Raw genomic sequence first — 12261 nt, forward strand, 5'->3', positions numbered from 1 at the left:
ACTTTTGCAAATCTTTCTTTTTTTATTTATGTTGGCTATACCTTATCTGTTAAGACGTTAAGAATAATAAACGTCTTTGGCCCTTGCTTCCTAATTTAATATAGTTGAAACTTGATAAAAATATAACATTAAGTAATACCATTAATACCGTTAATTGTGTGGGGAAGGGAGCTTCAGCTTGTTAGCCTCCTCTTAAAAATGTCACTGGGTTTAGTGTATACTGTATAATGTAAAATTACCAAATTTACTAGATGTTTCTAAGCAATTGCAAATTTATCTACCATTTTTCATACTTTTTTTGTTTATTTAAACAATCTTTGAGGCTATAGCTCTATTAGCTGTCATAAAATAAAGTTTATTTTCAACTTTTAGAGTAATATTTAATATTTGGGCATTTATATAAGTTACTACTTAATTGTAAATACTAGCAATAATAAAAAAACATTCAATTCGATAAAATATTAATCATAAGTAAAAGTTTAAAGTTATATTTTAAAATAATATTTAAGTGTATATACAAATTATAATATTTGTTGAGTTATTAATTATCTGGTTTCAAACTACAATGTCCATTATGTAGGTGTTGTTCAGGTTCATTATGATTGCTTTGCGTAAAATAAGCATTTAAACATTTTTCAATACGATCCATTATGGCATTTAAATCATTACGTGTACCTAAAATAAACAAGTTCAGCATTAAATTTCAGTACAATTAAACTAATAAAGTTATTCAACATTAAGAAATAATTATAATTATTTCTGTCATTAAAATAACAATTGGAGTAAAATTATTAAATGTAAATTTTTTATATTAAGATACACAAGACAATCAACATGTCATCTTTTAAACTTACAACTTCCACCTAACTGGATTAAAGAAAAAGGAAGGTTATTGATTTGTATGAATTGAATTATATAAAGCTATAAAATATTAATATTAAATTGGCAAAGTAGATAATTAAGTAGATTTACTTTAAGAGGAAGGTCTGGCCTAACAATTTCAATCAATTTAAACCATTTTTTTGTTAAAATTGTTGAGTCTGACTTTCCGATTGAGAATAAAATTTAATACTTACAAATAATACGATTACGGATTAATCTTATTTGGTATACATCAATGTCATTCCTGGGAAAGTCTTGGTTATCCACTAAAGGTTCGTCCATACCAACTCTGTGCTAAAATTCAAATTCAATAAATATTACATCTTAAAAATACATCTCATCACCTTAAATAAATGTATTACGTCTGTCTTTCATCTATCATCATATGATACATACTTGGATTGTTTATTTAAACTTAAATAAATAACATATAGTGTGCACAAAATTAATAAGTTTAAGTTTAAAGTTTAAATAAACTATTGTCAGTAAGAATAATTAAGTAATAATAAAAAAAAAATAGAATACAACTCAACACTAATACAAAATGTATACATGTTTACTATGTTACACATATCCAGAACGTAGAACATTGTTATGTACGTCTTTAGGCATTATGTCGGGTTGCACGAAAAATTAATTAGTTTAATGGTTCAATAAAATTTAATAAACCACTAAATCATGTTTAAGGGACCATTAACTGATTATTTATTATATGTTTAGTAATTATTCATGCAAATTCATCTTAGAACATAATTGTAATATTTTAAAATTTGAATATACATGTTTAATTAATTTTTAACTTTACAAATGTACAAAAATTAAATCAATTTAGTTAAAAATCAGTAATTAAATAAAAACTCAATTTCCGTTTACCGATTGCAAAACTTCTCCAAGAGATTTCAATTGTTGTTCAAGTTTTTCTTTTTCGTTCATCATGTCAAGAATTTCTCTTCTAGTTATATTTTTTGTATCAATAGCAGAAGGCATGATTAATCAGTTATTAGTCAATAATAGCAAATATCAAAAAATGTTATATTAACTATAAATGTATAAGAAAGATTGTTGTAAAAATATTATTTATAATTGATACTTGATAATTTATGTATTATCATTTATTATAACAATTAGTATAGATCATATTATTATTATGGACTATTGATGAGGTATCAAGGCACAGACTATTTTCAATTTTGTGATTTGTGATATCTAAGATCAAGATGTTTTCGCACAGTTAATCGGTAATCAGAACTATGGAATCTTAAATTTTTACTTCAATATCTTCTCTACATCGTGATTTTACTCTATGGGTTGAATACAATCAAACAATGGTTAGTGATACACTATCAAACTCGGATGTCTAGGTGGTAATCAATTTGAGCTGTTTGAGGTTATGCCACTTTAATTCATTACTTTAGATTACTTTGTAAACAACGCGGCAACACGTTTTTTCTTTTTCGTTGAATTTTCTAGTATTTCTGTTATTTTTTTTTATTTCATTATACTAAAATGCCCATGCAGAAGAAAAAGGTATGTAAAAGTACATATAATTATATCAAAATGTATTATTATTCATGTATATTTTATATAGTTTCAATCCGGCGAGGGAGCCAGATATGTCACAAGGCGAGCAGCTTTAAATAAACTCCAGCTATCGTTGAAAGATTTTCGTACACTATGTATAATCAAAGGGATTTATCCAAGAGAGCCAGCTCACCGTCGGCGAGCTCAGAGAGGAAAGAGTGGTATTCATATTCTGTACCTGAAAAAAGATATACTGTTCTTGCTGCACGAACCCATGATATGGAAATTACGCGATCTTCAAGTAAGTTCGATCTACGAAATATATATTTTACATGTTTTTAATAACGTTTATTTGTAGGTGCATTTGAATCGATTACGTCGTGCCAAGGGAATGCATCAAAAAGATATGATAAAACGATATGCGAATACTATCCCACGTGTCGCCATTGATCATGTAGTGAAAGAACGATATCCAACGTTCATTGATGCATTACGTGATATGGATGACGCTTTAACCCTTTGCTGTTTGTTTTCCACTTTTCCAAAGTTAAAAAGCATTCCTCCAAACTTAATTGCATTATGCCGCCGCCTTACTGTTGAGTTTATGCATGTATGCATTGCAGCACGTGCTTTACGTAAAGTATTCATATCTATTAAGGGAATTTATTTTCAAGTTGAAATAAAAGGTCAAACTATTACTTGGGTTATCCCTCACAATTATCCACATGAAGTAAGATTTTCATATATTTTCAACCACATCAACTGATTTTTTAATAACAATGCACTTTCTTTTAGCCACAAAAAAAACAAGAAGTTGATTTTTATACTATGGCAACATTTGCAGATTTTTACTCCACTGCATTAGGTTTTGTGAACTTCCGTCTTTACCACAATTTAAACCTATACTATCCTCCACGACTTGGTTCATACAATGGTAATTATTTGAATTCCTTAAATGTTTAATGTTATTCAAGTACAATTTTTTTTTTAGCTGAAAGACTCGAAGAAGAAATTCTAGAAGAAAATGAAACAAGTGATCGTGTAGCTGCATTAAATTTACCGTTACAGAAAACTGCAGAGGATGTTGAAGACCCAGCAGAAGCAGAGTTAGATTTAGATACTTTTGCAACGGTAAAACATGAATTAAATTGTATGATTTTATGAAATTAACTTTTAATTTTTTTTAGGATGGCGATGAATCGAAAGCTGAAGAAGCACGTAAAGAATATGAGAAAGTAAGAAAATTAAAGAAACTGTTTGAAGGACTTAAAGTATTCTTAAACAGAGAAGTTCCCAGAGAGCCTTTAGTATTTGCGCTCAGATGTTTTGGAGCTCAAGTGTCTTGGGATGAAACCACATTCCCCGAGGGTGCTACGTTTCCAGAAACTGATGAAACCATTACTCATCAAATTGTGGATAGACCTGATCTTGAGAAACAGTATATTTCAAGGTAATTTGAATCATTTTTGTCTATGTGATTGATCGTCTTAGTTTTATGTCACTAAAAAATTAACCACTACCTCTTGTCCTAGATATTGCAAGTACACTGTTTTTATAATATAGTATTAACTATTTGTTCATAATACATTAAAAACATTGAATGAGCTACAAGATTTTTTTGTTGTTCCTATAATGCTGCAGTATTATCATTAGGGATGGGCCGATACCACTTATTACCGATATCCGATATTCCGATATATGCTGCCGATATAAAATCGATACCCGATAATATATGGAAATGTTAAACCAACATTTTTGACAAAAAAAACACGAGCCGATACCACCATAAAACCGATACCCGATAACACAAATAATATTACCTAGAAAAGTGTAAACATTGATTATTATAAAATAATCTATAGTATTTGATTATTGATAACCTAACCTGTGCATTTGTGAATTATGATACTATCAATACTATGCTGATCGATAGGTTTTTTTTTTTGGTATCGGTTGAAATATCGGTTTTGAAAAAAAACCGATATCTAGTATCGGCCCATCCCTAATTATCATCATTGTTTATTATTATTTATTTTTAATAGTTATTAATCCCTAATTGCTAGAGAAATAATAACCTATGTGACAACATTTATGATAACCTCATTATTTTACAGATATTATATTCAGCCACAGTGGGTATTTGATTGTGTGAATGCACGTGAACTTTTTCCAGTTGAGAAATATTTTATTGGTACACCATTACCTCCTCATCTATCACCATTTACCGTTGAATATCGTACACAACGTTATGTGCCTCCTGAAGAGAAAGCCTTAACTGACCCGTCTGTAATAGTTAATAAAGGTAAAATATTTTAAAAATAATATATTTAATAATAATATTAAAAATATACTAATACATTTTTATTTTTCTATAGATCAAGAATTGTTGGACGAAATTTCTGATAATGATATTGAAGATATTGAGGACGATAAAAAAGAATCTGAGGATGAAACTATGGATGCCGATGACGAAGATCTAGATGAATTTGATGGGGAAATGACTGAAGAACGATTAGCTGAAATTAAAGTAAATACTTGTTTTTTTTTAATCTTTTATCTTAATTTTAATTTTTTTTTTCCAATTATTTAGCGTAAAAAAATGAAGGTAGAATCTGGTGCACCAGAAGTGATTAATAAAGGAAAGCTTAGACGTGAACATCATCAAATGAAACTCCTTAAAGAAAAAATGATTCAAAAGAAGTACAGAAACTTATATAAAAGTATGAAGTCTGGTAGAATGAAGAGAGAAAAAGAAATTAAATTACTTAAATACAAACGACGTATTCACGAAAGAACAAGTGTTGACAACAAACGTGCTGAGATTAGGGCAAGAAGAGCCCAAGCTGCTACAATGATGTAAATTGTATAATTGATAATTATAAATATTTTTATAAAAATAAATCTTTTAACAGTTAAAAGATTTGTGTTTTCTTTAATTTTATCCAAATTTATACTAAGAATTATACTTTTTTTAAATACTGTTAGCCATAGAAGTTATCATCAAGGTTATAATACAATACATACTATAACTTATCAAGTTATAAATAACTGGCAAGGTTCATTTACTATTCTTTGTATTAATAAAACATATAATTACAGTATTTTATTGCCGAAAATAATTTATTATTATTGAAATACCTAACCTAATGGCTATAAGCTGTAATCATAAAATTATCTATGAACATTTCACAATTTAATAATCACTTCCATAAACCAACTTTTGATTTTGATAATTTTCTGATAAATTTATTAATTTTATAATTGTGTTTTTATTATGTTAGTGTATAAATTGTAGGTATAGTAGAGAAAATGCTTGGATCTTCAACTTCTAATTTAAAGAAAATTTTTTTATATATTATACCTAATATGCGGTTAGCTTGAAGCAAAAATAAGTTCAACCTTCTAATTTAGTAATAGAAAAATAAACTACTAATACAAACAGAGTGATAGAAAGATCTGACTTTTGTTGTAATCAATATTACATTTTTTAAATTTTATTTACAACTTATCCACTTACACTACAAATACAGTTTAAAGGTTTTTTTATTTTTGATACAGACAACTAAATTTTATTAAGTTTTTTTCTCAAAAATAATCAGCACCAAAATAATTTTAAGAAATTAGACACATTTTAATGGAAAACCGTTTATTTTTCAAATTTTTAAAATGTTTATATTTTTTAGGGAATAAATGAATTCAATGTAAACTTTTTCCAAATTCATATTTTTTGGAATTTCTTCACATGCCTAAGTATAGTATAGCCATTTAATTTTCAGTCTTTTTTTTATTAGTTGTAAAATTAATAGCTAATAATGATCAAAATAATCTCAAAATCTTTAATAATCTGTTTAGTTTTTATCTTTTAGCGTATGATTATCAGTGAAACACATTTTTCAATGTTTAATGTAAGTTTAAAAATAAGATAATACTACTATTTGAAATAAGTTAAAACAGTATATATTTTTAAACATTTAAACTAGTTTAAAGAGCATATAAGGTAAGCAGTAGCAGTATATTCTATAGCGTTTTGGATGTATAAATGCTTAATATTAAAGCTTCATAATTTTCAAACTTCATATTTTATTATGACTTGTTATAAACAAGTATCATTAATGACAGAATTAAGGTACATTCATTTTAGATATTTTGTAATAAAAAATATTAATTTATTTTTGATATTTGAGGCAAGAATTACCTATAATTTAATGAAGAAAATGATGTTTAAAATATTTCTTGTTTTAAATCTTTTATTAATAATATTTCAATTATTTTCATAAGCTTAAAACATAAATACTAAATATAGTTTCATTTTACTGTTACTTTTGGAAAAGTAAAATTTTGAAGATTTGAGAGAGATAAAATGTAATAAGTTATAAATGTACTAGTGTTTTCACATGTTAAGATAATATAATTTTCAAAAATATGTATTATATATTAATATTTTGTTCACATACAAACAAACAATTATAAAGAAACTGAAAAAAACGTATCAAAATCAATAGTAATTAAAAATCTAGCAATAACTATAATAATAATAATAATAATAATTCAAAAAATTATAATATTTAATATTTATATGGTTATGAAAATAAACATTTTATCAACTTGGTGGTAGTGGTATATTTTCATCCAAATCATCATCATCTTCTTCTTCTTCATCGTCTTCTAACTCAGGCATGGGAAATCTTAATATGGCAGCAACACCAGTAATTTGAGATAATTCTAGATAAATAAAAATAAACTTAATATGAAAATGAAAGAACATATGATTAACTTACGCTCTCCAGTTACATGCATGCTTGAAAATATTTTGACGTCACCCCCAGATTCTTTGACACTATCAACTAGTTTAACATAACGTTTACGCTCAGCAATATTCTGACTCCTAAATAATGAAACATTTCTATAAGCAATAATAGTAAAACAAAATGTAGTGCACTGACCTAAATAAACTATCAGTGATAAGTAATGTTTCGATTCCAAGTACTTCATTAGCTTTTTCCACATGATTAATACCATAAAAAGCTCTAGTTGATTCAGATTGCAATGTTTTGTAAAAGTTATCCAATACTTTCAATTCACCTAAAGCTTTTGTGTCTTCAAGTTTTGCAGCTATGGATGGATTTGATAGAACTTCTAAAAAAAATGTATAAATGTTAAATATTAGTTGTAATTGAGTAATTTTTAAATAAAGAAAAAAATTATTTCAATTTAAAAAAAAAACATCAACAGACAAAATCAAAAAATAGTTGAATGTTACATAAGATATATAATTGAAGTAATTAAAAGTCATAAGATATATTTGAATACAGGGTGCAGCAGTCAAACCTGACGATTTTAACAAGAACTGGGTGGCAGGGCTAAAGTGGTAGAGATTTCGGGAATGTTCTTATCGCTTTTAAATACCCGGAATTTAGTAACCATGAAGCAGTGGTCGAGTGAACGACGTGCGATCGCAGTAAAAGCGTATTACAAAAATAATGATAGTTTTGTAGGAGTTCAACATGTGTTTCGCCGACAATTTAGTTTAACTCCTCTCGATCCTGTGCCTTCTTGTGGTACCATCGACCTGTGGGTAAAAAACTTTGAAACCACAGCAAGCACGTCTCAAAACAGAGTTGGTAGAAAACTAGACACTTCACAACGTCATGGGAAACTTTGCTGCCAGACTATCACAATGTGTGGCTAACCAAGGAAGGCATTTGCATGACACAATCTTTAAAAAATGAAGTTTTTAAATATATTACATAAAATTCCATTCGTGTAGTTTTTATTTGTTTGGCAAAAAATTAATAAAAAATTTTTTCTTTAAGTTGATGATTTTAATAAACACATAGTAGTATACACATGTTTATTACCACTTGACAATTATTTGTTAATATAACTTATTTTTAAATTGATAAATTTAACAACTAAACTTTACAACTTTACATAATATATAGAATTAATAAAATAATATAATTTTTATATCTCAAAATGAAAAAACAAACTATTAATAATAAATTATCAATATTTTACCTTTTAAAGAATGTTTGAATCCACTTGATGCATGGGCAGTTATAAATTTAGACTTATTTTCTATAATTGTCTTATTATCTGTTTTTACGGCTTCTTGCATCAAATATTCAAAAAATTGATCCCTCACAAAACCTGGACTTGCAATTATTGTGCACTTAACAATATCAAATCTGATATGACGCAATATTGCTTGCATCACCAAGTCGAAAAATCTTAAAATTCCCTACATTTTTTTTTTTTTTTTGATAATTAATTAATGGTTCCAGAATATATGTTTATTTAAATACTTTTTCATGTTGCTTAACATCTCCTTTCCGTTTTCGTGGTATATTTTGGTCAATTTTGGCACGTACTATAGTCCGACTGCCAGAAATTAAGCATACATGTGCTAATCCTTCTTGCATTATGACTGCCGCTACATCTGCTGTCTAAAATAATTTTGACCTTTTACAATACTGTTTGAATAAAAAAATAATAATCATCTTATATTATATAATTGATAAAACCTGTGCTGGATCGGTAGCCATTTCAATTCTTCCTAAATCAATGGAATCCCATTCTTCTTTCATCAGAGTAAATTTTCTGTTTAATTCCAAATCAATGGTATGATAGGCACCCATCTAAAAAATACAATTATATTACATATGTTTTAAAAAAACACCAGGTAAGTCTTCATACAGTAGACAACTAAAATTATATTTTGAAATTTAAATTCTCAATTCAATGATAAATTGAGCAGAGTAGATCTACCAATATACCAACCTACATTTCTATATATATTTTTATCTATTACTATAAGTAATACATTGAGTTGATCAGTAAATAAATTGCATATATTATGGAATTCATACAGTATGCAATCGATCATGATTGGCTTTTGATCTATCATTATTATATTATATTTTACAAGCTATATAAAACGGTTAGTAAAATAGTATTACGAGTAAAATATTAAACTTTTTGAACTGGTATCTGGTAAAACATGATTAAAAAGCAATTATGATAAATCTGACTGTAATAGTAAGCCCACCCAACAATTAAAACAGTAAAATAAACATAGTACAGGGTAGATCACATATTACATTCTAAATTAAGCGATAAATCGCACAAATGCCTATAATATAATATTACTAGTTGTAATACATATACATTAATACTAAAATTTGTAACCCCCCAAAGGCCCAAAGTATCAACAAAATTCAATTTGTTATCAGAAAACACCATCATAAGTTGAAGAATAAAGCATTTTTACTGCTTTTAAAGGTGATATTAAAAAAAAAAATTTTAATTGTTAGATACTCTCAAAATCTAAAATAATCACTTACTTTGACATACTCATTTTCTTCAATATTTCTTCCTTTTAACCGCAATAGACAAGCTTGAGTGTCAAAATCTACAGACTCTACATTAATAGTTAATGTTGTTCGTACTCGATGGCTAGTGGACGATCCAGTAGCTGATTCATTTTGTACTTTTCTGTAAAATTATAGTAAATATAAGTTTATCTTATACATACCAATTGTGATAAATTTAAAAAGTAGAGCATAGGTATTTACTATTTATAGTAGTTATAAAAATAGATTAGCAATCTAAAACTAAAATAATTTTATACATATTATGTTAAGATCAACAAAACCCTCCTGGGACTTAAACTTTGTCTAAAAAAAATTTGAATCATTAGCAAAGATTTCAATACATAAAAAAGATTTTGTGGGGATTATTTTGAATCACATACCTAAATTTAAACTATATTATGTTTTTAAAAATGTAATTTAGATTAGCTTACTCATATAAATTTCAATAAAATACTTATTTTAATGATAGAATTTAAGAAAATGAGTGAGCCATTTGTAATGAGTTATGACGTTTGCAATCAATACCTTATAGTTGATGCACGGATTCGATCACCTTTTCTTATAATATTGTAGGCTTGCCACATGTCTTCAGCTTCTTCGGGTATAAGTACAATGACCCTAACATATTTTAGAAATAGAATTAAAACTACTGATTGTATAATAACAATTTAACATTATCATCCTCAAATGTAATTAATACAAACCCTTTTCCATCCTTTTCAATGTCTTTATGAACAAGCTTCATTTTGTTATTGCTAAAAATTGTCAGCCATTACAAGATGATCAATACAATACAAATAATAGTGTATGCTTACGTTTAAATTCTTAAAAAGGTTTATTCGACTTTTTAATTAGTGTCATTGTTGACTCAAAACCACGAAAACGTGTCAATAGTACTTAGATAGTTAGATGTTAGATAACAAGTAAAATGTAATATTTATACACATCAGTATAAAAATGTTGAGACTTATCTATTTTTTAATAATATTGATGTTTGATACATTGATTTATTTGATAGACGTTGCATAGTGAACGTAAGACATTATCCAATGACCATTGACCAATGTTCAATGATATCAAATTTTCAAAATATCAAATACATATCAATTACTCGAATCTGCATAATATTATACGGCTCAGAATACTTTATGACGGCATGAAGCGCGGAAATGATAACAGATGTTAGATAGAGATATAGACAATTGACAAGTGAACGCATAATAATAATAGAAAATATTTAAAAACTTAGCTAGCAGAAAAAGACCATTTGAAATGTAAATGTCATTAAAAATATTGTTGCATACAAACATTATATTTTTCGTAATAGTACGATTTAAACAGTATATCTGCATTCTATTTACGCTTTAAATTTTAAATTTTAAAATATCGTCTTAGAATCAACAATTGTTTTGGATACACTGTTCGTTTTTTATATTAGGCGCTTGTTTTTTAATCTTTTATTTTTACCGCAAATTTGTAAAAGAAAACTACTGTTAATAGTGTTATGAGTTCTTTGAGAAATAGGAATGAGGGTTAAAGTAATGTAAGTATTAACATAGGTACAACATTTTCCATTAATTTATATGATATATTGAAACCGAGTGATGTTATACTAGTGTTAAATCTCAATAAGTTTCATCATGGACGAGCGTTGGCAAACATTTTTTGACAAATTTCCAGAGACAGTGACTAGTGAACAATTACCTGTTAAGTTACCTAGATTTGACTTAGACTTATGTGATTTAGCTGGAGCAGCAGCCGACTGGTGTCATCAGTATTTGAAAGACAGGTAAGTTGTTTTTTATATTTTATATGTATACAAAAACTGAACCTGGTGGATAATTATAAATGTAAAAATGTTACTCTCTGTTAGGTTCTTTGCAGAAAATTCTCTCATTTATAATTGTACCATTAGTATGATCCAAAAGAATATCAAATTTGGAACAAATTTTCTCAATATTTTGTAGTTTAGATGTGTGCTTAGGAGCTGCTTAGGTCAGGGTTTGGATAAAGGGCGATAAGGCTAATAGTGGGCTAATAGTGATCCTATCTTAATTTTAAATCCATATATTTTATAGATTTAAGGAAAAACAAAATGCTGCCAACAGTTTTTAGGCCTTTTAATCTCCTAATTGTATCACCCTAAGGAAAAAATATGATTAACTAGCATGTTGATAAATAATTAAATTATGCTTTATTGCTTTATATAGGTACTATATTATATCTTTGTAAAAAATACCATGTATTTAATACTTTAAATTACTTCTTTAAAACTCTTATATATAACCCAGATTGACCAATGGTCGTCAGCTTTGAGGAAGTTCTATGAAACTGACATTAATTAAACTCAAATATAAATATTACCCTTGGAAACTTAATAAATGCTCAACATTTCTAACCATACACTTAATACATTTTATTTAGGTATAATTCCAGTACACAACAAAGCTACATTTATTCTATAAAGAATTTCACACTTCCTCAA

General features: G+C 27.1%; 4 protein-coding genes across 5 annotated transcripts in view; 2 read left to right on the top strand and 2 right to left on the bottom strand.

Annotated features, from left to right (window-relative positions):
* Positions 1–459: 459 nt before the first annotated feature.
* LOC111039528 (26S proteasome non-ATPase regulatory subunit 9) lies at positions 460–2142 on the bottom strand. Its single transcript, XM_022323078.1, has 3 exons — positions 1756–2142; positions 1077–1176; positions 460–675 (listed from the first exon to the last, which is right to left on the bottom strand). Exons 1-3 carry the CDS (start codon positions 1867–1869, stop codon positions 542–544), a joined length of 348 nt encoding a protein of 115 aa, XP_022178770.1. The 5' UTR covers positions 1870–2142; the 3' UTR covers positions 460–541.
* A 128-nt stretch (positions 2143–2270) lies between these two features.
* LOC111039526 (pescadillo homolog) lies at positions 2271–5320 on the top strand. Its single transcript, XM_022323077.1, has 9 exons — positions 2271–2409; positions 2471–2704; positions 2762–3133; positions 3199–3337; positions 3395–3534; positions 3591–3853; positions 4518–4705; positions 4779–4930; positions 4994–5320. Exons 1-9 carry the CDS (start codon positions 2389–2391, stop codon positions 5261–5263), a joined length of 1779 nt encoding a protein of 592 aa, XP_022178769.1. The 5' UTR covers positions 2271–2388; the 3' UTR covers positions 5264–5320.
* A 1649-nt stretch (positions 5321–6969) lies between these two features.
* Positions 6970–10888, bottom strand: LOC111039545 (protein pelota). The gene is made up of 10 exons (XM_022323101.1): positions 10592–10888; positions 10481–10531; positions 10302–10394; positions 9747–9897; positions 8928–9041; positions 8709–8849; positions 8422–8644; positions 7347–7539; positions 7182–7288; positions 6970–7125 (listed from the first exon to the last, which is right to left on the bottom strand). Exons 2-10 carry the CDS (start codon positions 10519–10521, stop codon positions 7004–7006), a joined length of 1185 nt encoding a protein of 394 aa, XP_022178793.1. The 5' UTR covers positions 10522–10531; positions 10592–10888; the 3' UTR covers positions 6970–7003.
* Positions 10889–11004: 116 nt separating this feature from the next.
* The window catches only part of LOC111039544 (protein PFF0380w-like), a 40489-nt gene continuing 39232 nt past the window's right edge, over positions 11005–12261 (top strand). For both annotated transcript variants that reach the window (XM_022323098.1, XM_022323099.1), the window contains exons 1-2: positions 11005–11319; positions 11393–11565. In XM_022323098.1, the coding sequence (XP_022178790.1) occupies positions 11417–11565 (149 nt within the window). In that variant the 5' untranslated portion in view covers positions 11005–11319; positions 11393–11416. The remainder of the gene's footprint in view (positions 11320–11392; positions 11566–12261) is intronic.

The sequence above is a fragment of the Myzus persicae genome, unplaced genomic scaffold (assembly GCF_001856785.1).
Source record: "Myzus persicae strain clone G006 unplaced genomic scaffold, MPER_G0061.0, whole genome shotgun sequence".
NCBI classification, from domain to species: domain Eukaryota; kingdom Metazoa; phylum Arthropoda; class Insecta; order Hemiptera; family Aphididae; genus Myzus; species Myzus persicae.